General features: G+C 43.0%; 1 protein-coding gene across 3 annotated transcripts in view; it reads right to left on the bottom strand.

Moving 5' to 3' along the window:
- wasf1 (WASP family member 1) overlaps window positions 1-25,753 on the bottom strand; it is a 98,429-nt gene that overhangs the window by 13,283 nt on the left and 59,393 nt on the right. For 2 of the 3 annotated variants that reach the window (XM_029114632.2, XM_029114633.2), the window contains exons 4-5: window positions 15,909-16,062; window positions 12,986-13,103 (exon numbers count right to left, since the gene is read on the bottom strand). In XM_029114632.2, coding sequence (XP_028970465.1) covers window positions 12,986-13,103; window positions 15,909-16,062 — 272 coding nt within the window. Of the gene's footprint in view, window positions 1-9,030; window positions 9,112-12,985; window positions 13,104-15,908; window positions 16,063-25,753 lie in introns of all 3 variants that reach the window. The other variant, XM_029114631.2, reaches the window with a different exon arrangement.

Genomic DNA, 25,753 nt, shown 5'->3' with positions numbered 1-25,753 from the left:
GTGTGGATCATCCTTTCTCCTCAACAACAGTACTCAAATTTCCTGTAGCTGTCCCATTTGTCCCAATTCACTTTCCTTCTCCAGAAGTGGGCACTTGCATGACAGACTACAGCAACATTACAATGAGGGGATTCGATTAAGCTTGCCTTTGCGTGTGGATATGGCACCTGCGGAAAAGTTATTACCTTATTTTTGGAACGGGCCGCCTCCCGGGCATTAGCCAGATAACCTCTTAGAAAGAAAAACATTTCATAAATGTTGCCCGTCAAAACACAGGCAATGGCTTGTTGCTCCACTGTCCAGTTAAATTAAACAATCTCTATATAAGTAATAATGTAGGGCCCGGTAATGTGAACAACAGAATTAACTTAATTCTATTCACAACCCTTTTTCCAAAAAGTTGGGATGCTGTGTAAAATGTAAGGAAAAACTAAATGCAATTATGTGCAAATCATTTAAACCCTATGTTCAATAGAAAATAGTACAAAGACATCATATAAAATGTTGAAACTGAGAAATGTAACTGGTTCTTGAAAAATATTATGGTTTGAATTTGATGCCAGCAACACGTTAAAAAAAAAACTGGGATAAGGGCAACAAAAGACTGAAAGTTGTGTAGTGTTAATAAAAATCTCACAATTAATTAAGTTAAATGGCAACAGAATAGAAACGTTTAAGAATAGAAACGTGCGTATGATTAGATTTGATCTTAAATGATCTTAAGATAATTTCACGAGCAGAGCTGGTATTAATATTAATATTATCCTTGTCCTATCCTCAGGGGCGTTGGACTGGGGGGAAAAGGGGTACTAAGTATATAGGGCCCTAATGTGTAGAGGGGCCCTCGAAAATGTTTGAATCTTGAATAAAGTGGGGAGGGGCCCTCAGAGACCGCCTATGTACAGGGCCCAGAATTTTGTGCTACATCCATGCCTATCCTTACGATTAAACCCAGGTCTGGTCGAAGACTGTGTCAACCAACGTCAAAAAATAAGATCATGCTTGATTCGCAATAAGGCCATCATTATCAAGAAAAACAATAATCATAACAGCCCCAGTAAAAACAACCAATATTACAATTATATTAATAGGTAATATAAAATAAGATGACGAGGAATGTAACACATACAAACGAACCACAACAATAAATATTGTATCACTACCATAGGCTATTAGGCCTATTGTATTATTTATTTAACTTTATGCTGCATTTTCTCTCTTATTTCTGTTGTTCATGCATTTGTAAAGTTTAAAATGCCTTTGTGTATGCGCTAGACAAATAAACTTGCTTTGCCTTGGTTTTCTAAGTCACTCAGGCCGTATCGACATTTGGAGATCATGAATGTTCGTTATAATTTCGGTGGCTGGCATCCTGATTAGCTAACAGGTATTAAATTGACTAGTTGGAAGATAAATAAACCAGCGGTTCTGGGTCAAGCAGTTAACCTAATGATGACAGAGCTTGCTCTTTTAAAGGACTTATAGGCTCAGGGCTGAGACGCGAAAGTGTCCCGTAACTGCGCTGATTTGGTCATGGAGAATGACGAATGGTCAATTAGCCGTTTCAGGCTATAATTTATGTGGAAACCTGTCAATTTATAGGTTGTTGATCGCCACACCCGCATAAATTACGGGTGTGTCATATGTAAATAAGGACAGGTGTAGCGCATTCTCGCCTCCACGGCTTTATCCGATTTATCAATCTGAGGTGACATCTACGCTAATTTCGACCAGGTGCGATAGTTTCGTGAATCACACTTATGTCCTAAATATACTTCACACTAAGTACGTGTACGCAGAACAGCTGCCACACGTATACTGATACTATATCATAAAGATATGTTAACAACTGATAATTGAAAGCAGACTATAATAATGAATGTAGTAAGTAGTTTACTGATGCCATTAATTTTTTTCATAAAAACAAGCACGGTGCCGCTGCCTTTGCCTGAGTAAAAAACTTGTGAACGACTGACTTGGTCAGTTTTTGTCCAACCCAACCAAGGAATACGCAGTTAGTTCTACGTTCCCAAAGAAAAATAGACAGTAACATTATAATGTTTGTAACAGATAATTGGACACATGGTAGGTCTAAAATAATTAATGTAGTAGTTGATTTTTGAATGTAATGAACGTCTGCCAGCGGAGTTCTACCCCGGCCGCATGGTTTCCAGCTCAGTACAGATGTTAGTTTGACGTTCTCAAAGAAAAGTTGATCTAGAAAGTAGCATTGTAAATACATGTTTGTAACTAATAATTGGGTGCATAGCCTACAGTAAATAATGTGGTATTGCTGATTTTTTATTGTAATGATAAAGATAAATCAATGATAAGTCATAGAAGAAAACAAGCGTTTGCTTAAGTAGAGAAGACACGTATACGGCATTATGAAGACTAGTGCACATTATACAACAATCAATTGTATTGTTTTTATTGATGCTAACCTTTATTCATATACCCCCCCCCCCCCCATAGCTAATAGAAACCTTAAAAGGAATACTTTCTCTAATGAATACAACCAATATTTTACTATACTGATAATCTATTTCATAGATTGGAGCTATGCGTTAGGTCATTGTCCTGTTGTGGGAGGAAATTGACTCCAATCAAGCACCATCCACAGGGTATGGAATGGTGTGGCAAAATGGAGTCATAACCTTCCTTCTCCAAGATCCCTTCTACCCTTTACAGATCTTCCACTTTACCACCACCAAAGCACCCCCAGACCATCACATTGCCACAATTATGCTTGATAGATGGCATCAAGCACTCCTCTTGCATCTTTTCATTTGGCCTACGTCTTACAACGTTTCTTGTTTGTGATCTGAACACTTTTTTTCCAATCTTCCTTGGTCTAGTGTCGGTGTTATTTTGCCCATCTTAATCGTTTCTTTTTATCGACCAGTCTGAGATATGGCAACTCTGCCTAGAAGGACAGCATCCTGGAGTCACCTCTTCACTGTTGACATTGAGACTAGTGTTTTGTGGCAGAATGAAGCTTTGTTTCTGGCCATTTTGAGCCTGTAATCAAACACATTGAATTTCAACTGTGCTAACATAATTGCTAGAGGGTTTTTAATGATCAATTGAAATTAAAAACTTGGATTAGCAAACATAACGTGCCATTGAAACATAGGACTGATGGTTGCTGATAATGGACCCCTGTACACCTATGTACAGTGGATATAAAAAGTCTACACACCACTGTTAACATGCCAGGTTTTTGTGATGTAAAAGAATGAGACAAAGATAAATCATGTCAGAACTTTTTCCACTTTTTACACCCTCTTATAACTGGGAATGTGGCTGTATTCAGAATTGACCAATCACATTCATACTCATGTTAAATAGAAGTCATTACACACCTGCCATCATTTAAAGTGACTCTGATTAATCACAAATAAAGTTCAGCTGTTCTATTTTCCTTACATTTTCTTAGTTATATCTCAGAGCAAAAGCCATGGTCTGCAGAGTGATTCCAAAGCATCAGAGGGATCTCATTGTTGAAAGATATCAGTCAGGAGAAGGATACAAAATAATTTCCAAAGCATTAGATATACCATGGAACACAGTGAAGACAGTCATCATCAAGTGGAGAAAATATGGCACACCAGAGACATTACCAAGAACTGGATGTCCAAGCGGCTGAAATGAGTTTTCTCAGAAGGGTGTCTGGCTTCTCCCTTAGGGATAGGGTGAGAAGCTCAGCCATCCGTGAGGAACTCGGAGTAGAGCCGCTGCTCCTTTGCATCGAAAGGAGCCAGTTGAGGTGGTTCGGGCATCTAGTAAGGATGCCCCCAGGACGTCTCCCTAGGGAGGTGTTCCAGGCACGTCCAGCTGGGAGGAGACCTCGGGGTAGGCTCAGGACTAGGTGGAGAGATTATATTTCGACACTGGCCTGGGAACGCCTCAGGATTCCCCAGTCAGAGCTGGCAAATGTGGCTCAGGAAAGGGAAGTTTGGGGTCCCCTGCTGGAGCTGCTGCCCCCGCGACCCAATACCGGATAAGCGAATGAAGATGAGATGAGATGGACGTCCCTCCAAAATGTATGAAAAGACGAGAAGAAAAACTGGATCAGGGAGGCTTCCAAGAGGCCACAGCAGCAACAGTACTTCTGGCAAGTACTGACTGTGTGCTACATGTGACAACAATCTTCCATATTCTTCATATGAATGGGCAATGGGGTAGGGTGGCAAGACGAAAGCCTTTTCTTACAAAGAAAAACATCCAAGCATGGCTGAAGTTTGCATAAACAAACATCAAGTCTCCCAAAAGCACGTGGGAAAATGTGTTTATGGTCTGATGAAACCAAGGTTGAACTTTTTGGCCAATATTTCAAAAGGTATGTTTGTCGCAAAAACAACTGCACATCACCTAAAGAACACCGTACCCACAGTGAAGCATGGTGGTGGCAGCATCATGCTTTGGGGCTGTTTTTCTTCAGCTGGAACCGGGGCCTTAGTCAGGGTGGAGGGAATTATGAACAGTTCCAAATACCAGGCAATTTTGGCACAAAACCTTCAGGCGTCCATTAGGAAGCTGAAGATGAAGTTCACCTTTCTACATGACAACGACCCAAAGCACACATCCAAATCCATAGAAGCATGGACTTCACCAGAAGAAGGATTAATGTTTTGGGAATGGCCCAGCCAGAGCCCAGACCTGAAATCCAATTGAACATCTGTGGGGTGATCTGAAGAGGCCTGTGCACAGGTGATGTCCTTGTAATCTAACAGATTTGGAGCGCTTTGCAAAGAAGAGTGGGCAAATATTGCCACTTCAAGATGTGCCATGCTTATAGACTCCTACCCAAAAAGATTGAGCACTGTAATAAAATCAAAAAGGTGCTTCAACAAAGTATTAGTTTAGGGTGGCACACTTACGCAACCAGGTTATTGTGAGTTTTTATAACCCCCCCCCCTCAAATACTTTTTTTTTCAATTGAATTGTTCATGTTATAGGTCACATTAAAGGTGGAAAAAGTTCTGACATTTAACAGGGATGTGTAGACTTTTTATATCCACTGTAGATATTTCATAAAAAATCTGTCGTTTCTAGCTACAGTAGTCAATTTACACATTAACAATGTCTACACTGTAATTCTGATCAGTTTGATTTTAATGGACAAAAAATTTGCTTTTCTTTCCAAAATATTTCTAAGTGACCCCACACCTTTGAACGGTAGTACCTTACTGTGACCATTGATATCATTGAAGATATGGACTGGACTTGTGTCTGCCTCGTTATGTCAGGATAATCGCTGCATAGCGTTTCCCTATCCCGACTTTGCGATGTCCAGGCTAGCTACCCAGCAGCAAGAATGTTACAGAATTAATCTTAACAGTATTGCACATTGATTAGCCTCTGTTAAATATGGGCCATTATGCTGAATAAGCGCAGGTGGAAAGGCACACCAGGGTAAATGAAGTGAAAACCCGTTCGTGAGCGTATTATAAAGCCTTTCCTCCAGCAGTTAAAATGAATTAGTGCAGATTGTGTGGGCTGCTCTGTACAGCCTCTGTCCGCACTGAAATTAATGTGGTTAATTTCAGGAGCTTGTATGACTAACCTATACAGCAGCCCTTCATCTGAATGAGACGTGGGCACAATAGTTTGTCTTGCCATGTATTCAAAGCCTTTGTGTGTACCGTATAAATATAGCGTGTGTCTGTGTGTGTGTGTGGGAGAGTGAAGAGCTCAGTATCACACCACCGCTAGCACTTGCTCTACTCCTTTAACGAGGTCCTAACAGCAAGACAGTGGGTGGATGGCTGGGGAACTATAGTACAGTTACCCAGCCACCATTAGGTCAATATCTTGAACACTGTCATACTAAGGACACAGTAGAATGTGCCTACATACTGGGTTGAAGAAATACAATAAGAAATAGTTTACCAGTTAACAAATAGGTTTTGTGAATTTGTTCTTAGCTAATATTCTGTGAGCAAAAATATAAATAACTCTACAAATTGGTGTAATACGTAGTCGATTAGTACATAATAAATCAAGTGACTCTAAGTTAACATACTAATATCAATATGTTTACAGTCATCAAATCACCTAAATTAAATAATTTTACATAGGGGGGCAAAAAAAAAGTGCCCATTGGCAGTGGAAGGTAAGGAGCTGTTAGTGGACACTAACACTCAATAGCAGGTTGGGGATATGGGCACCATGCGGGTGACCGTAAAATTAGTGCTGAGCTATTAATTACAATTTTCATGTAAAACACTTGAACCGATGTCTGATGAGGACTGTTTCAAATATGAAATCGAAACAAAGTAATATATACAGTGGGGAGAACAAGTATTTGATACACTGCCGATTTTGCAGGTTTTTCCACCTACAAAGCATGTATTAAATTTTAGACCTCTAAATTTGTATTAAATTACAGACCTCTACATGCTTTGTAAGTAGGAAAACCTGCAAAATCAGCATTGTATCAAATACTTGTTCTCCCCAGTTTAGTTCTTACACAGAATATCAATCAAGTATTTTAAATCGGCAGTGTATCAAATACTTGTTTTCCCCACTGTATATTGTATTGAAGTACTGCGAATTAGCGATACTTAGGCAATAAGCACATCCATTAGGGGCTTTTATTAAAGGTTTGGTTCTGTGTTGTTATAGCATTCAGCCTACTTTCAGAGTCAGGAAAAAGGCTGGTGACAGGGCAGTGTGGTCAGGGAGGAAAGTTAAACAACTGGACATTATCAGCATCATATGGGATTTCTTTAAGTAGACTCAAAACTGAAAGCAAGTGTTTTGGCAACGAACACAACTAATCCCAATCATTTAAAGCTGAAGGACGTAACTTTCCAAACAGGTATTTCCGCCTCATTTTCCCAGAAATCTCGGCTGTCGGTGGTGTGACGTCTGTTCACTCTTAAAGCCCACACGTTATCAGTGCACTTCATTCAGCTCATCCAAAAAAAATCTCAATCTGACCAGGTGAGTTGACATAGGATTATTTTATTATATACTAAAATTAGAGATACAGTGGATATAAAAAGTCTACACATCCTTGTTAAAATGCCAGGTTCTTGTGATGTAAAAGAATTAGACAAAGGGGCGAAAAAATTAATAAAACTTACAATACCCTGGTTGCATAAGTGTGCACACCATTAAAATAATACTTTGTTGAAGCACCTTTTGATTTAGTTACAGCACTCATTTTTTTTGGATAGGAGTCTATTAGCATTGCACATCTTGATGTGGCAATATTCGCCTAATATTTGCCTCTTCTTTGCAAAAGCATTCCAAATCTGTTAGATTACGAGGACATCTCCTGTGCACAGCCCTCTTCAGAACACCCCACAGATGTTCAATTGGATTCAGGTCTGGGCTCTGGCTGGGCCATTCCAAAACATTAATCTTCTTCTGGTGAAGCCATGCTTTTGTGGATTTGGATGTGTGCTTTGGGTCGTTGTCTTGCTGAAAGATTAACTTCATCTTCAGCTTTGTAACGGACGCCTAAAGGTTTTGTGCCAAAATTGCCTGGTATTTGGAACTGTTCATAATTCCTTCCACCCTGACTAAGGCCCCGGTTTCAGCTAAAGAAAAACAGCCTCAAAGCATGATGCTGCCACCCCCATGCTTCACTGTGGGTATGGTGTTCTTTGGGTGATGTGCAATTTTGTTTTTGCGACAAACATAACTTTTGGAATTATGGCCAAAAAGTTCAACCATCAGACCATAACACATTTTCCCACATATTTTTGGGGGACTTGATGTTTATTTTTGCAAACTTCAGCCGGGCTTGGATGCTTTGGAAATTATATTGTACCCTTCTCCTGACTGATATCTTTCAACAATGAGATCCCTCTGATGCTTTGGAATCTCTCTGCGGACCATGGCTTTTGCTCTGAGATGCAACTAAAATAAAATGTCTCCTACTCCTACTAGAACAGCTGAACTTTATTTGTGATTAATCAGAGTCACTTTAAATGATGGCAGGTGTGTAATTACTTCTATTTAACATGAGTTTGAATGTGATTGGTTAATTCTGAATACAGCCACATCCCCAGTTATAAGTGTGCACAGGTTATTGTAAGGTTTTTATTTTTCATTTTGTTTTTCAATTGAATTATTCACATTATAGGTCACATTAAAAGTGGAAAAAGTTCTGACATGATTTATCTTTGTCTCATTCTTTTACATCACAAGAACCTGTCAGCGGTGTGTAGACTTTTTATATCCACTGTAGCTTAATTAACTTTATTTACTTATTTAGTAATAAGTAAATAAAGTTATTTACTTATCAGCATCGAAGTAAAAATGCATTTTGCTCCTTGACATGAATTCCATGGATAGACAGCTGCACCAATGTTTACTCCGAATGGTGTATATCTGCTTCTCTTTTACCAGATTCGCTTTCTTTTGATCTAAACCGTATTTCCTTAGATACCGTTAAATTCTGAACTTTATAAAATTGGCTAGCGTCTCTCGCTGCATAATCCACAAAATGAGAGTAGCCACTTCCTTACTTTTTTCAGCCTCTTTGTTTGATACGTCAAACGCATCACTTCCTGTGCCCTGGAAAAATATTCCCGCTACTGCGCGTGCCAACAACATTTTTCCTTAACAGCAATACACCGTACACACAGGTTTTTCAGATGCAGGCCTGGGACCATCTGATATTCATCCATGATCCGGAGAAAGAGAACAGCGATGTGTTAATACAAAAAAACTTACGTCCTTCAGCTTTAATGTAAAAAAGGAAGAAATCCAAACCATAATCAAAAAGCAACATCTCTTATGTAATCAAAAATGAAACAACCTCTAAAAGGACTAATTGCTCAGCACTAAGTCAGTCAGTGAACCTCTTAAGTTCACCTTGTAGTTACAGAGGTGGTTAGCAGGTGTGAGTAGTAGGCAGGTGAGTAGCAGAGGTTGGAAACAGGTTAGGGTGGAGGTCCAGGTTTCTCCTCGAACCGGCAAACCCAAAAAGAAATGGGGGTTAGATAGAGGGGCAGCAGGCTAACTTGAGAGTCCCGGGACGGGTTCTTCGAGGGGAGGGGTGAGTCTTACCTCTGGGGGGGCGAGGAGGGGAGAGGGTTCAGAGGGGACTCTGATAAGGCCCTCCGGCCACATATGAAAAGGCAATTCCAGCTGCACAGAGTCAGAGACAACGGAGACGGAGTGAAAACAGGGAGGACGAAGGGAAACAGAGGGGGAGGAAGAAAGAGAAAGACAGAGGGAGGGATAAAGAAAAAGACAGAGGGAGGGCAGGATAAGGAGAAAGACAGAGGGAGGGCAGGATAAGGAGAAAGACAGAGGGAGGGAACATAAAAAGGAAGGGAGGTAAAAATACAAGCTAAGAGGTTTGACACGTCTAGATGAAGCATAGCAGGAATACATACAGCAGGTTCCCATGTCATACAGAGGTGTCCCATAGCCTGACGTGTCCAGAAACAGCACCCCCCCATGGCCTGACGTATCCAGAAACAGCACCCCCCCAAGGCCCGACGTGTCCAGAAACAGCACCCCCCCCAAGGCCTGACGTATCCAGAAACAGCACCCCTCCCCAAGGCCTGACATGTCCAGAAACAGCACCCCCCCATGGCCTGACATGTCCAGAAACAGCACCCCCCCATGGCCTGACATGTCCAGAAACAGCACCCCCCCAAGGCCTGACGTGTCCAGAAACAGCACACCCCCCCCCAAGGCCTGACATGTCCAGAAACAGCACCCCCTCATAGCCTGACGTATCCAGAAACAGCACACCCTCATAGCCTGACGTATCCAGAAACAGCACCCCCCCAGGCCTGACGTATCCAGAAACAGCACCCCCTCATAGCCTGACGTATCCAGAAACAGCACCCCCTCATAGCCTGACGTATCCAGAAACAGCACCCCCTCATAGCCTGACGTATCCAGAAACAGCACACCCTCATAGCCTGACGTATCCAGAAACAGCACCCCCTCATAGCCTGACATATCCAGAAATAGCACCCCCTCATAGCCTGACGTATCCAGAAACAGCACCCCCTCATAGCCTGACGTATCCAGAAACAGCACCCCCTCATAGCCTGACGTATCCAGAAACAGCACCCCCTCATAGCCTGACGTATCCAGAAACAGCACCCGCTCATAGCCTGACGTATCCAGAAACAGCACCCCCTCATAGCCTGACGTATCCAGAAACAGCACCCCCTCATGGCCTGACGTATCCAGAAACAGCACCCGCTCATAGCCTGACGTATCCAGAAACAGCACCCCCTCATAGCCTGACGTATCCAGAAATAGCACCCCCTCATAGCCTGACGTATCCAGAAATAGCACCCCCTCATAGCCTGACATGTCCAGAAACAGCACCCCCTCATAGCCTGACGTATCCAGAAACAGCACACCCTCATAGCCTGACGTATCCAGAAACAGCACCCCCCCAGGCCTGACGTATCCAGAAACAGCACCCCCTCATAGCCTGACGTATCCAGAAACAGCACCCCCTCATAGCCTGACGTATCCAGAAACAGCACCCCCTCATAGCCTGACGTATCCAGAAACAGCACACCCTCATAGCCTGACGTATCCAGAAACAGCACCCCCTCATAGCCTGACGTATCCAGAAATAGCACCCCCTCATAGCCTGACGTATCCAGAAATAGCACCCCCTCATAGCCTGACATATCCAGAAACAGCACCCCCTCATGGCCTGACGTATCCAGAAACAGCACCCCCTCATAGCCTGACGTATCCAGAAACAGCACCCCCTCATAGCCTGACGTATCCAGAAACAGCACCCCCTCATAGCCTGACGTATCCAGAAACAGCACCCCCTCATAGCCTGACGTATCCAGAAACAGCACCCCCTCATGGCCTGACGTATCCAGAAACAGCACCCCCTCATAGCCTGACGTATCCAGAAACAGCACCCCCTCATAGCCTGACGTATCCAGAAACAGCACCCCCTCATAGCCTGACGTATCCAGAAACAGCACCCCCTCATAGCCTGACGTATCCAGAAACAGCACCACCCCCCCAAGGCCTGACGTGTCCAGAAACAGCACCCCTAGCTAATTTTCATGTCCTGTGTACCCTATCTGTATGGGTCTGCCAGACAGTTCAACCAGCAGCGCTGCCTGCATTAGTAGTTGTGACCATGGCTGCGATGCTGGTCGTCGCTTTCGCTGCTTTTTCAATCTTGTCAGTTGGCATGAGAGAACAGTGAGGGGTGGGGGTGTCAGAGGATAGGGTGAGATACCCAGCGGCGCCATTTTGTTTGAGGGCGGTAATGGAAGCTGTGGGTTGGGGCAGAACTGTAGAGGTTCTTTACACACATGTACGCACACACACACGCACGCACACACACACACACACACACACACACACACACTACCTGACGCAGTGTTTTTTCCCTTTCATCTCTCACTCCTTACTTCTCTATTCCCCCTTTCTCTCTCCTTAAAGAAAAACTATAAAACTATCCAAAGAACTCCATACGAAATGACAAAATTAGACAAATATATCTCAAGGCAAAGACTAAAACGTAAGACCTGAACAGGAGTCTTTTTTTCTCCAACTGGTGTGTAGTTCTTCTGTAGTCTGTGCCTGAACCCAAACACTCTGTGTGGGTGTCGACCCCTCCCTCCCTGGTCCTCGTTGGGCTGCCATTCTGGGTCTTTGTATGGGGTATGTCATTTTTACAGTAATTGATGCCAGTGGGGTTGTGGGGGGGGGGGGGTGAATAGGCCTTTCTGAGCTTTATAATCCCACTGAGTACAGCCTTTATTTGATTGGGATAATATGTTCTCCACTTCCCACTGCCCCTACTCTATACCAAATAAGGGTTGAATACTCTCTCTGTAACAGTATTGTTAGAGATATTTATGTATGGAGTTTTTGTACCCCATCCCCCCTTTTTTTTAAACACACTGCTCCTGTTCCTGACTGTGATCCTTTGTGACTGATCCGTCCACCACCACCACAACAAAAACCTCAACTTTTATATCTCCAAATCGGGCAAAGTTCCCCCTGAAAGCTCCACTGTCATTGGCTAATGGTGCTCGGACATTTAACCACATCGGCCTCTGACTGTGTGGTTCTGGGGAAGTGAGGGCTCTGGGCCAGTCTCTCAAGCGTGGAGATGCAAGCTGGTGCCGTTTAGCGTAGCAGGGAGCCCTGGGGCTGGGGCGGGAGACCCCTCCATCTCAACAGAGGCTTGACTACCCTGTAATTTACTGTCTGTGGGGGGGGGGGGGGGGGGGGGGGGGGGGGGGGGGGGGGGGGGGGGGGGGGGGGGGGGGGGTGGGGGGGGGGGGGGGGTGGGGGGGGGGGGGGGGGGGGGGGGGGGGGGGGGGGGGGGTAAGGAAGGAGAAGTTCTGAGGACACACAATGCTTCCTCATGTTGGAGCATGTGTGCATTTGTTCACCATGTGACTCTTCCAGTGTGTGACAAGCGCGTGTTTCTATGAGGCGCACTTCCCACGCAAACAAAATTGTGTACGATTTGTGGGTATATGTATATATGTGTGAACACCAGTTTGAATGTGTCTCTCTGAGGAAAAAAAAAACAGCGAAGGCCAGATCCAAACATTCATTTAAGTTAATGAGTAGAGAACAAAGGACCGCCCTGTAACAGTCTGTCCCTAATGCTCCGCTACTCCTAAGATAGCGAAAGATACCCTGTAAGTGTCTGTGTGTGTGTGTGTGTGGAGAATGCCATTGGGTCGATAACCTGAAGCCACCTTGTCTGGCCACAATGCTGACCGATATCAACCTGTGTGTGTGCGTGCGGGAGAGTTGTTGACCAAAAAGTCTATAATGTGAACAGAAAGTATTGGATATATAATGGCTGAGATTAAGCCTATTATAAGGAATGCGCAATGACTCCAGTTCTGGTAGCCAATCGGTGACATGGCCTCCTCAGCTAACAACCAATGGACTAACGACGCACTCAATAATGGACAACACTCAATTCTCCAATAAGAGAGAGAATCCTGGTGACGGTCCAGCCTGTAGGCTAATGGCTGCCCTTCTTTACCTTTTGTTTCCTCTTCTCTTTCCTTTTGTCCTCCGTGTCCTGCAACATCTTTTCTCGCCACAGGTCAAAGAAGTATGATGGGTTGGTGTAGAACTTCAGCCCCTCCTTTCCATCATCCCTGTAGGGGTAGAAGGAAACCAAAGTTATCCCTCAACATGAGTCACCAGTATTTCCATGTATACTGACCTCACTGCTACTTGGAGCTACCGGGCACCAAAGAGTGTGGGTGAATGAAGAAGGTTCACTCTGTCCGTTTAACAAAAGAATCAGTCCTTGTCTGCATAAGGGGTTGGTTCTTGACGCTAATGTGAAAGAAACTGGGTCTGGTCCACTTAGTTTGTTGACTACCAATTGCAACTGAAAAAATTAGGAAGTGGGATGTCTGCCTTTTTGGTCTCTGTCAGAGCCTTGCAACTCTCTCTTTTGGGTCTTTACATTTGAGTATTTTACTAGAGGGTCTTATCCAGAGTGAGTGTCTAGATGTTCGTGTGTTTTTATTTAATCCTGTCTTCACACTTGTAATGTATAAAATACATAATGTAAAATATAAGTGCAATTATCACTTCAAAGCTGCCTGTGACGAGGGAATCAATTAGCCCACGCACACACACATCCTCATGCAGAAACTTGTCCAGTCAAATCACATCAACATGGGAACACGATCTTCCTAAATCCCACAAATAGCTACAAATAATCTCCCTCTCACAGACACACACACACACAAACCCTCTAAGTCAGACAAACCAGTAAAAGACGCTGGACTAACTGGCATATATTGATGACGAGATGGCGGGATGGTGAACAACCACAGACAACATGGAGACATAAAGATGCTCAATGTCAGAAGGAGTTGAGGGGGTTTAATGTTATGCTACAAGGTGGGGAATAATGTCAGGAGTGTGACGTGGGGGTAGGGAATGTTCTGGATAAGTATTATTATTGTCTTGTGTGTGTGTGTGTGTGTGTGTGTTTGACAAGGCAGCATCAGCTGGATCTAAAGACTAACAGACTGATGAGTGACAGACAGCCCGCTGGTGAAAAACATAGAAATAGAGTGAGATGGGGGGACAGATAGGGAGTAAGAGGGACAGATAGGGAGTAAGGGGGACAGATAGGGAGTAAGAGGGACAGATAGGGAGTAAGAGGGACAGATAGGGAGTAAGGGGGACAGATAGGGAGTAAGGGGGACAGATAGGGAGTAAGAGGGACAGATAGGGAGTAAGAGGAACAGATAGGGAGTAAGAGGGACAGATAGGGAGTAAGGGGGACAGATAGGGAGTAAGAGGGACAGATAGGGAGTAGGGGGGACAGATAGGGAGTAAGAGGGACAGATAGGGAGTAAGAGGGACAGATAGGGAGTAAGAGGGACAGATAGGGAGTAAGGGGGACAGATAGGGAGTAAGAGGGACAGATAGGGAGTAGGGGGGACAGATAGGGAGTAAGAGGGACAGATAGGGAGAAAGAGGGACAGGTAGAGAGAGAGAAAAAAGAGCACGGTAGGACAGAAGACGAATCAGGAAGTGGTTCAGGGGTCCCATAAATGTGGACAGAGCCAGAAGGACTTGGAGGGGGCAGACAGAGGGCATGCTGGGTAAAGCCATCTGTGACATGTATAGCTGCTTCTCAATATAGACCTTCTCAAAACATTCGCCATCTTTTACAGAGCAGGCACAAACTCAGACACTAAGCTATAGAGCTATTAAACCAGTGAGCCTGTAGGAAAGAGATACACAGCCTCCTCTGTCTGCACACACTGGGTCATTCACTGTCATACACTAGCTTGTTAAAGCGTCACAAGGACAACATACACAGAGGCGCACACACCCTGCATTTAAGGCAGGTAATCTACACTGGCAGCTGTCTCCTCAGCTGTGCGTGTGAATACGGAGACAGGTCGGAGATTTAAAGACAGAGGCCTTTGCACAGACATAGATACGCATGCACACGCATGGCTGAGAGCGCAGACAAATAAAAAGCCCCGGACCTCTTGCTGGGGTTTCATCATGGATTATTTATCTCCAGCTGAGTCCTCTCTCATTTCTTTTTGCGTTTCCCTGCAACCTGAGTTAACAGCCAGAGACAGTGTGAAGAGACACAAAACACATCGATACATGCACATTCAGGCCTGCAGGGAAGCGCATACTTTGAGCGCACTTTTATTTTCAAACAGACGTTTCTTTTTCCATCCTTGTGGGGACTGGATAAATGATACCCTATTTTCGCTGTCCTTATCTTACCCCTACTCCCTATATCAACCCAAAACCTAAAACCAACCTTCATTCTCAAACTACCCCCAATTTACCTACCACCAACCCTAAACCTAAAACTAACCTTCATTCTCAAACTACCCCCAATTTACCTACCACCAACCCTAAACCTAAAACCAACCTTCATTCTCAAACTACCCCCAATTTACCTACCACCAACCCTAAACCTAAAACTAACCTTCATTCTCAAACTACCCCCAATTTACCTACCACCAACCCTAAACCTAAAACCAACCTTCATTCTCAAACTTACCCCAATTTACCTACCACCAACCCTAAACCTAAAACCAACCTTCATTCTCAAACTAACCCCAATTTCAAGCTTACCTATGTCCTTGTGGGGGCTGACTGATACAACTGACAGGCTTTAAAATCAGGATTATACATACACACACATACAGTGTAAAGGTCACAGCTGCTGTTGAACCTATAGTATTTCTGCTTGCTATGAGTAATAACGCAGTGCTTATCAAACAATCACACACAGACAGACAAAGATTCTAAAATGAAGCAAGATGTGATATTTAGGTGGTGCTGACCAATGATACTAGTGTACTCATGGGCTAATTTATAGGCTGCTGAGCTGCAGCTGACTAATGAGGTGTCAGATCCAATTAACGCTGCCCAATCATGAGAGCGACTGCTGTGATGCTGACCTGTAGGGAGTGAGGATGTTGAGGGGTGGTGGCTGCTCACAAAGGTCAAAGGTCTCCTGCAGGGGGATGGGCAGCGACTGGCGAGCAAACAGTTGCTGGTCCTGAATGGTGGAGCTCCTGAAGGCCTTCCTCATCGTAATGTCCTGGAGAGATACTGGAGAGAGGGAGGAAGGGAAAAACAAGGGGAGAAGGAAGGAGATGAGACAAGGAAATGAGATGGAGAGGGAGAGGAGGAAGGAGAGAGAGAAAATGGGAATGTGGGTGTCAGGTTAATTACAGTGTTATACCCCTGTTGTGGGTAATGTCAGTGAGACTGCAAAAAAAGCAGAGCCACCAATAAGTACCACCATCATCAGAATCATCAGAACTATGCTTGTTGCAGTTAGCGTCAGGAGATGTCAAGCTCATTCGCAGCCATTGTCAGTTACTTACAGGCTAATATTCCATGGCTGCAATTTGCTCTGGCTAACATGGCCTCCCCTCCACTCCGGAGCAACGCCCTGTGCAGACTTATAGGCTAACACTAAAGCTAACCCACTGGTTGGTGATGGTTTGGGTCACTGGCTATGTTTCATACTGGACCGTGTAACATTTTGGAACAATGAAATAACAGATGAAAATGTATGTGGTGCTGCCAATCACTCTCCAAAAAACATCATGGAGAAATGGCTGGGGGGTAAGAAATGCACCAGACAGCTCGATTTCAGAAAAACAACAGAATGTCTGCTATTAAAACCCAGGGTGTTAACAGGTCTGTACTGAATAATGAATAATGGATTGCCAAGTGTTTATACAGCGACTCTACACTCCTGAGGGTGAATTTAAATGCCTACTGCATCAGCCTCTGAAAGGGGTACCAGTTATAACTCCCTTACACCTTATCTGGGATATAACCTAATGTATTATTAAGTTGAGATAACCCCCATTTAACTTGTTATGAACTCTGTCAGAGTGTAAACGCGTTTATGCTGCTGTACATTGTCAGTTTGTGGATGCTAAATCAACCTTGTTTACCACTGGCGCTCAAACCCAGATAGACTGGGAGTTAAACGTCTCTCTCTCTCTCTCTCTCTTTCTCTCCATTTCATTTCCATCTTCCCACTCCCTGTCTCTTTCGATTTCCATCTCTGTCCCTCCTCATATTAGAAGGTAAGTAATAGCTTCCACAAAGCTAGAGGGATGGCCATAGGGGTTTGGAGACTGAAACGAATAAACACAATTGGATAGGGAATCTAACTGAGACACATAAGAGCTCTCAGATGGGGGTGGGGGGGCTAGGACAGAGAAAGATGTAAACAGAGAAAAGAAAGGACAGATAGAGAAAGCAAAACTGAGGATGGAGAGTGTTAAAGACACAGAGCGCAGTAGAGAGGAATAGTGTGTGCTAGAACCTAAGCAGTAGAGAGGAATAGTGTGTGCTAGAACCTAAGCAGTAGAGAGGAATAGTGTGTGCTAGAACCTAAGCAGTAGAGAGGAATAGTGTGTGCTAGAACCTAAGCAGTAGAGAGGAATAGTGTGTGCTAGAACCTAAGCAGTAGTGAGATCAACAGCTGTCACAGTCTCTAATATGTAGACCACTGTGTAGACCACTGTAGACCATTCCTTCAGAGTCTGTTAAACACACACATACACACACACACACAGGGGACCTTCAACGAGATACATTAAAACCACATTCATCCCAAGGTGTCCCTCAGCACTCCTGTGAGGTCCGCCCTGAGAGTTGTGCTGGACATAGATTCTGTTTTCATTCCTGAGCGGAATGCACCTTTTATTCCCATCACACCACTGTATACCTGATCCTATTCACATCCCTTCCATTCAGTCCTACAGATGCCCCATCTTAATTTGATCGCCCCGTTGCTGCAGGGGTGTTGTGTATTCAAGGTAAATAAAAGCTTCTGAAGTTTGTAATGAACACTTAAAATATCTTGATTTGCCTACATAAAAAAAAATCCACCCATTATTTACATAATAATTCACATATCCAGTTGCTGTGGGAATTGTTCTCCTGTCATGTGATACTGGTTAAAATAAAGATATGCCATCTGTACAGTCCACACTCTCCACGACCCTGACAGGACTGTTCGTGTGTGCTGTATGTGTGCGTGTTCATGTCTGCGTGTGTTTTCTTGGTGTGTGTGTGTATGTGCTGCTATGTCTCTTGGCAGAGCTACATAGTTCCCTTTGACACATGGGCCAGTTCATTTACAAGTGAATATGATATCTGGTTCCAATCAGCTTGGTGACGAGACCGGACACATGTAAGCACCTTGGTATGCAGGTAAATCTGGTATAGAAGGGCCATGCTGCTCCGTGGCAGAGGAGAACAGGTGGCTGTCGGTTTGTGCTAAACGTGGGTGTGACAGCCATTGACAGCACAGAGAACACTCACAGCAGTTGGCGTCAGGAGAATTCTGAAATGGTGTAAAGAGCAGTGAACTGCTCTGCTAAGCAATGCTGGGTTCTACAGGCAGATGCAGGCTATACACAGTTCAGGATGCAATGCACACGCACACACACATAAAAAACACATGGACACGCACACACAGATACAGACACATCCATACAACAAGATAGGTAAAGACACACACACATAGATAAAGACACACATATACACACAAAGACAGATAGAGACACACAAAGAGCCAGAGATAGTAGATATAGATAGGGAGTAAGATGGATACATTAATAGACCCTAACCCGCTCTGTCCTTGAGCAAGGCAGTTAACCCTAATTGCTCCTGGGTCAATTCTAAAAAAGAGAGTGTTCTCAGTCGTACTTAAAAGGTTAAAAAATAGACCCACACTCCGGTCCTTGGCCGACATGAAGCCATGGCTGACAACGTCATGCATACTTGAACAGGTTCTCCAGGTGTATGTGAGTGGTCTCACATAAAGTAGCAGGCTTGGTATTTTTGTTAGTTCCTTATATGTGCAGTGCCATGACGAAAGTGTCTCTCTATATCTCTTATCCCCCCCTAGACCTCAGATTCCAATCAGGGGCACTGCAACTGCTCACAACCTAAACCAGGCCCACAAATTTGTATATACAGTGTCCTCCACTAATAACAGCACCCTTGGTAAATGTGAGCAAAACGGGGATGTGAAAATAAATTCTTTTGTTATCTTCTTGATAAATCATTCAAAAATATTAACAAAAATCTAACATTTATTAAAGTAAAAATAATTTAAATAAATAATACATTCTTATCATAAAACAAAATGTTTTTTCTCAAATATGTGTGTCACAATTATTGGCACCCTTTTGTAAGGATATGACTCAGGAGGCAGACGAAGGCAGACGGAGGCAGACGGAGGCAGACGGAGGCAGACTTGAGAAGCGTGCAAATGTGTTTTTAATTAACAAAGCCTAGGGTGAACATGGGACTGGGTCAGGTAAGGACTGGGTCAGGAGAAAAGGGGACTGGGTCAGGAGAACAGGGGACTGGGTCAGGAGAACACGGGACTGGGTCAGGAGAAAAGGGGACTGGGTCAGTGAGAACAAGGGACTGGGTCAGGAGAAAAAGGGGACTGGGTCAGGAGAACAGGGACTGGGTCAGGAGAACAAGGGACTGGGTCAGGTGAACACGGGACTGGGTCAGGAGAACATGAGACTGGTTCAGGTAAGGACTGGGTCAGGAGAACACGGGACTGGGTCAGGAGAACATGAGACTGGTTCAGGTAAGGACTGGGTCAGGTGAACACGGGACTGGGTCAGGAGAACAGGGGACTGGGTCAGGAGAACATGAGACTGGGTCAGGTAAGGACTGGGTCAGGAGAACACGGGACTGGGTCAGGAGAACATGGGACTGGGTCAGGAGAACAGGGGACTGGGTCAGGAGAACAGGGGACTGGGTCAGGTGAACACGGGAAAGGGTCAGGAGAACATGGGACTGGGTCAGGAGAACATGGGACTGGGTCAGGTAAGGACTGGGTCAGGTGAACACAGAACTGGGTCAGGTGAACACGGGACTGGGTCAATGAGAACAGGGGACTGGGTCAGGTGAACACGGGACTGGGTCAGGAGAACATGGGACTGGGTCAGGTAAGGACTGGGTCAGGTGAACACGGGACTGGGTCAGGAGAACAGGGGACTGGGTCAGGTAAGGACTGGGTCAGGAGAACACGGGTCGGTACATAGATATTCCAGGCAAAAACCCGGGCAACAGTACAACGGGGCAGTCAGAAGGCAGAAAGTCCAAAACGGCTAACAGGTCGGTACACATAAAGGCAGCGGCAAAAGTACAAAACAGGGCTAGATGAATTCACAAAATCCAAAAGGCAGGCTAAGGTAAAAAAAATGGTAGACAATAGGGTTCAAACAGGCTCAGTAGGTCACAAATGTGCAAATAACACCTCACACTCCTTCAACACTGTTGCAAAAGCATTTGAGATTACTTGACTGTTACAACCTTATGAAGCTGGTTGAGAAAATGCAAAGCGTGTGCAAATCTGTCATCAAGGCAAAGAGTGGCTACTTCAAAGAATCCACAATATGAAATGTATTCTGTATCTGTTTAACACTTTTCTGGTTACTACAGTACATGTTTCCATATGTTATTTAATAGTTTTGATGTGTTCACTATTATTGGAAAATAATTAAACCAGAGAAATACCCTTAAATGAGTAGGTGTGTCCAAACCTTTGACTGGTACTATACGTTCTGTCTCTTTAACAAAAGATTTGTGAACTTGTAACTGTAGAATTGTATCTATATAATCCGTTTTGTAATAGAAAAAAATATTTGAAATCCTCAGAACAAATGTAACAAACACTCACAAACAAGTAACTTTATATTTTAATTCATGATATTTAATCATGCAACTCAATTCTGTGAATCAAAAATTATCACTAACTAAAAGATTTGTAGTTGTGAATCAGTCTATCCTTGGATGTTTCACTGCAGAAGCAAGCGGAGAAACCACAAAGGCTCAGGTTGGCAAAGCTTTTCTCTAGCCAATGAGCTGAGTGCATGGTGAGTGCATTATGTCTAAAATGTTATGATAAATAAAACAAGTCTAGGTCAGAATGTCGAGTTAGCTAATTAGGTAGCCTCACTGGTAGCTAGGCTAAATTATCTGGTCAGTAATTTTAAAACAGCCCAGGACACCTTTTCAGACAGTTGAATACCGAACTGGCATTACCTTTGTTTGAAGCACGTACATCACTAGTCAAACAGAACAGTCAATTAAATAATCTCAAGCTACATTTGCACAGCGTGGATGCCTGCTGCAGACCACCATATCCACTGTATCCTGTACATTATGGTTTATTAATGCCGTAAACAACCACGACATTAAGTACTAGTAAAATGCTTCTTGCAATGTTAATAATGTGTGCAAATCCAAATCATCTTCAATGAAACTGTTCTGTTCAGGATATGGACTGTGTGACACAGAAATGAATACCGTTGCCTGTGCGTTTAGGTGGATGGCCTGCCGATAAGCCGTAATATGCTAGGTGGAGTGCAATCACTCTAATATGAATCTGGCAATACACTCCAAGTGCAGGTAGATAGATAATTTTAATCATAAAAAGTTGCGGTGGACTGTGGTCCTTCAACTAATCTGGGAGATAGAAGAGAGGAGAGAGAGATAAGAAAGTGATATCAATTTTTTTGTTTTGGCATGTTGCAGAACTCTCTGCCCACTCCTCAAAGCCCTTCCCTCTAATGGGTTTAAAGACAAGGATGTGTCCCCAATGGCACCCTATTCCCTAAAACGATGGCAATTTTCAAATGTAGTGCACTAGAAAGCAAATAGGGTCCTGACTGTGAGGCAGCCTGAGACAGAGAGGAGCTTCAGCAGCACACTCAGAGTCTGGATGCTGAACACAAAGGAAGGCTGAGCAAACAAATACACAAAAACACACAGGAATGCAGGCATGGCATATCTAGGACAACCTGTCTTCCTAGTGAGCACAATGTAAAAAAAAAATTATCACAAAATCAGCTACACTCTTAACTATTATTAAAGATTTGTATAACTAAACCAAGATAGCCACAAGCCTTTGTTTCTAATCAGAGGATGGTGAGGAGGTGAGCATGCTTATCAAAGGGGCCATGTGCAAGATTTGTACCACTAGCATAAATACAAGCATAAATGACCTATGCAGGGACATATGACATATGCAGTTCACTTAAATTAATGTTTAAAACATTTCTTTCTACAAAATTGATATGTAATCGACTAAGGCCTCTTCTCTCTTAACTAGTAAACAGTTTACTAGGGCCCAATGAAATCCGTTTTGTTTGTTCCCAAATTAATTTTTTTCCGTAAATGTTTTTCTGAATTCGATGTTTTACAATGTATTTAATTTAAGCGCAAGATATTTATATTAGTAATGGTCGTTTGAAGAGGAATGCAGGACACATTTATTTCTCTGAACATAAAAAGTCTGAATGAACCAATCAAGAGAGGTGAAAACAGTGGCATTCCCAGAAATAAGTTATTTGCATAATGTGCATGTAAAAAAAAATGCTTAGCCTTAACATGTGCTCTACCTCAGTTCAAATTGATATTGTGTCTATACCTGAACCTGTAAATCTATGAACAGTCTCAAACAATTTAGGATTTTACATAGACTACACTACTCAAAGATTAAACACAAAATATTTTCTGATTACCGTCTCTATGTGATAAATGACAAACTGAGTAGGGCATGGTTTTAATGTACTGTAAAGACATTGGTCTGGCATCTCTGGTATCCATTTCATTGTTCTGGATGTACTTAGACCCAGGCCTTATACTAAATATCCTGGGAATCAAAAAGGTTTTAAGCATACATTTAAAAAAATAATATTTTGGCAAAATGTATGGATTTTGGCATGGAAGATGTTTTGACAGCGGCAGATCGTGAGTCGGTATACAACAGAATTGGAATGGCCGGACAAAGCGTGCCCATCAACAGCTTTGACGTACATCACACTAAAGAGAGAAGAGACATGCCCACAGGCGGCAGTGACATTCTCCTCGCCGATGGTCGGGAGAACTACACGCATGCACTGGTAGGTATCACAGAAAACATGAATTAAGACATCTCCTCAAGGGGTGCTGAGGCTATGACAGGAATTCTCAACAAAATGATGATTCAGTAAATTGGTAAAAAAAAACTACATTTACAAAGAATTCAGTGCATTTTAAATAACACATTATCATGCTTTAATTACATTTGTCAGTCCTTTATCTGGAAACATTTTGAATGGAAATGTATTCATAATTAAAAAGACAATGACAGCTGTATTACTGTATGACAACTTTTGTTTCTCCATCAACTAACATGGCTTCTTATCTTCACAAGTCTCCCGAAACTGCTAATAGGTAACTGTGATAAGGCAAAAATAACACATAGGGATAAAAATGGGAGAAGAACCTTAAAAAGTATTAACAAAATGACATGATGCTTTAGATGTATACATTTGGTGGATTATTTGGCTCCCTGTCCATCTGGGCTGTTACACCGTCTGTTTGTCTTATTATGTCTGCAACTGGGTGTATTTATCTTTATGGGAGCATGTGTGTTTGTGTGCACGTAAACTAGATAAAATCACACAGTCTCCATCTTATCTCCCTGAGAATCCTTCTACTCACCCGATGTCTATGGCCAAATGAGAAAATGAAAAGCGTCTTTGTTAAAACAGCTATCATGGGAGAAATAGGGAAAACGGCCCTCAGAGAAATAAAATAGTGATAGAAAAAGAAGATTTAGAGTGTTGCAATTGTGTGAGAGAACATTGAGAGGAGGTGTGCAGGGGCTTATGTGAGAGCAAAGAAGAAAGGAAAAAGAAGAGATGGACAGAGTAAATGTGAAACTGAAAGGAAAATCGAACTGGCGCCTAGAGGACGACTAGTGGCATTATGATCCTATAGTCTGGTCTGTGGCCCTAGCAGTGATATAGTGGGAACATTAAAGAGCATGATATAAGCCACTGGTTTGTCTGACCCGACTGATGACACAACCCAACAACACACAAATTGCATTCGGGGAAGATGGAAGGGGAGATCGATCAGGGAGGTGAAGGGACGGAATGCAAGAGGGAGGAGGAAAGCAAGGGAGGTATAGAGGGTAGGATGAAAGGCAACTCTTACAGGAAACTAATCTTAATCTGTTCCCAGAACAGTCTATCTCTCTGTCGCGACGGCCTTTCTTTCTACTCACTATTCTTACTCTATCTCCATTTCCACATTGTTTCATATTCCGTAGTCTCGACTAATTGATGTGTGGTTCTGAGATTATTCAGTTGTCGCCCACATCCCGCACTTTAAACCAAATGGATGTGGCTTTATCTACTGTCACCTACAGGACTGCATGTGTGTGTGATTAGCAAATGTATATGCTCAACATTGCATATTTATCAAAGTATTTGAGATAGTCGGTTCGGTGATTCCAGGACCTAGTAATGGGATGTTGCTGGATATTATCTTGTTGTGTTTGTGTGTGTACAGGCCTTAATGCATTTTCCATGTGACAATTTTGAAAGAGAACATTCTAGGCTTTGGTTGTTTAGGGTAAACATTACAGCTACAGTTAGCATTAGGTTTGGGTTCGGGATTAACCTAACTTAAGGGTTAGGATGTGTAAATATTAGATTTTGATGCTATCATATAGATATAGCTGTGATGAACGTGTTTGTAGGTCAGAGAAAACACTGAGTGATTTTCTGTGTGTGTTTGTGTGTTCTATACCCGTGAGGTGGTTTAAACTCACAATGAGCAGTGAAAGTGTATGTTTTGAATGTATGTGGCTCTATCCTCGCCTATTAATGTTCTGTTTTATGCCACGTTTCATCTCAAAGGAAAGATCCACCAGTAGACACTGTTCTTTTTTCAGTCCCCCATGAATAATGAGTGCTTGCAGGTGTTTAAGACATAATTATATACTACAGCAGTATTTCAAAAAAAAAATATTGGTTGATTGTGTCTGATTTGAATGTTTTTGATTGAGTCATGTTTTGCAACAAAATTATTGTGGCCTTTGTGTTTCTCAAATTGCATGATTTTACTGGTAGAAGGTAGATATGGTTGTACTTATTTATAAAAGACAATATTCTAAATGGCCATGACAGGTTGACTAGTTTTCTCAGGCTTTGTAAAGTCTTCAGCCTGACAGGAACCCTACTTTCTTGACAATTTGCATTCCCACGCTCAAAGGTGGGCTTTTCAAAGCGGCGAATGTGCTAGTTTTTACAGATTCTCGGTAACTAGCTAGCTAGCTAGACTTTTTAAGACTGCTAAGCAATGGCTGCTTCTGATGATAAAAATCTATAAGAAATTGCTATGAATTCTAGATATCCGTGTTTGCATAAAACCAGGAAATCTAAGTGGTCCATTTCCATCAGTGCTTGTATATGATTTGCATGTGGAAATGGCTTATATGATATGGCTTATATGATATGTTTATACTAGGGATGCAACAATACAGTTAGCCCACGGTTCAATACATACCTGGGTTTTTTAACCACGGTTTTCGGTTCGGTTCGGTTCGGATGGCTTGACACATGAGTGTTTTTTTGTTGGTCTATGCTTAGGCAATAGGAACATTAACAGGTTAAGGAGAATTTTTTTTTTAAAAATGTATTGCAATACTCCTTTATTTTACTTGAAAGCAAAGAAAAGTCCACTAGTTCCTACTAGTATTGTATAATATAAAATAAATTGAACCAGTTGGGTATGTATGCTGGAAGGATTCTGCGAGGAACTGTTGTTTTTTGGATTTTATTACCTGCTCTGCTATCATGCCTTCAGACAGTGATATTGCTGGGTGATGGCGCCGCATATGTGCAGTCATGTTAGAAGTGTTTCCCTTTGAGTAGGCTAGACGTGTAAAACAATGCTTGCACACAGT

Source organism: Esox lucius, chromosome 18 (assembly GCF_011004845.1).
Source record: "Esox lucius isolate fEsoLuc1 chromosome 18, fEsoLuc1.pri, whole genome shotgun sequence".
Classification (NCBI taxonomy): Eukaryota; Metazoa; Chordata; class Actinopteri; order Esociformes; family Esocidae; genus Esox; species Esox lucius.
Note: the sequence above shows the minus strand (reverse complement) of the source record. Positions and strands in the feature narration are given on the sequence as shown.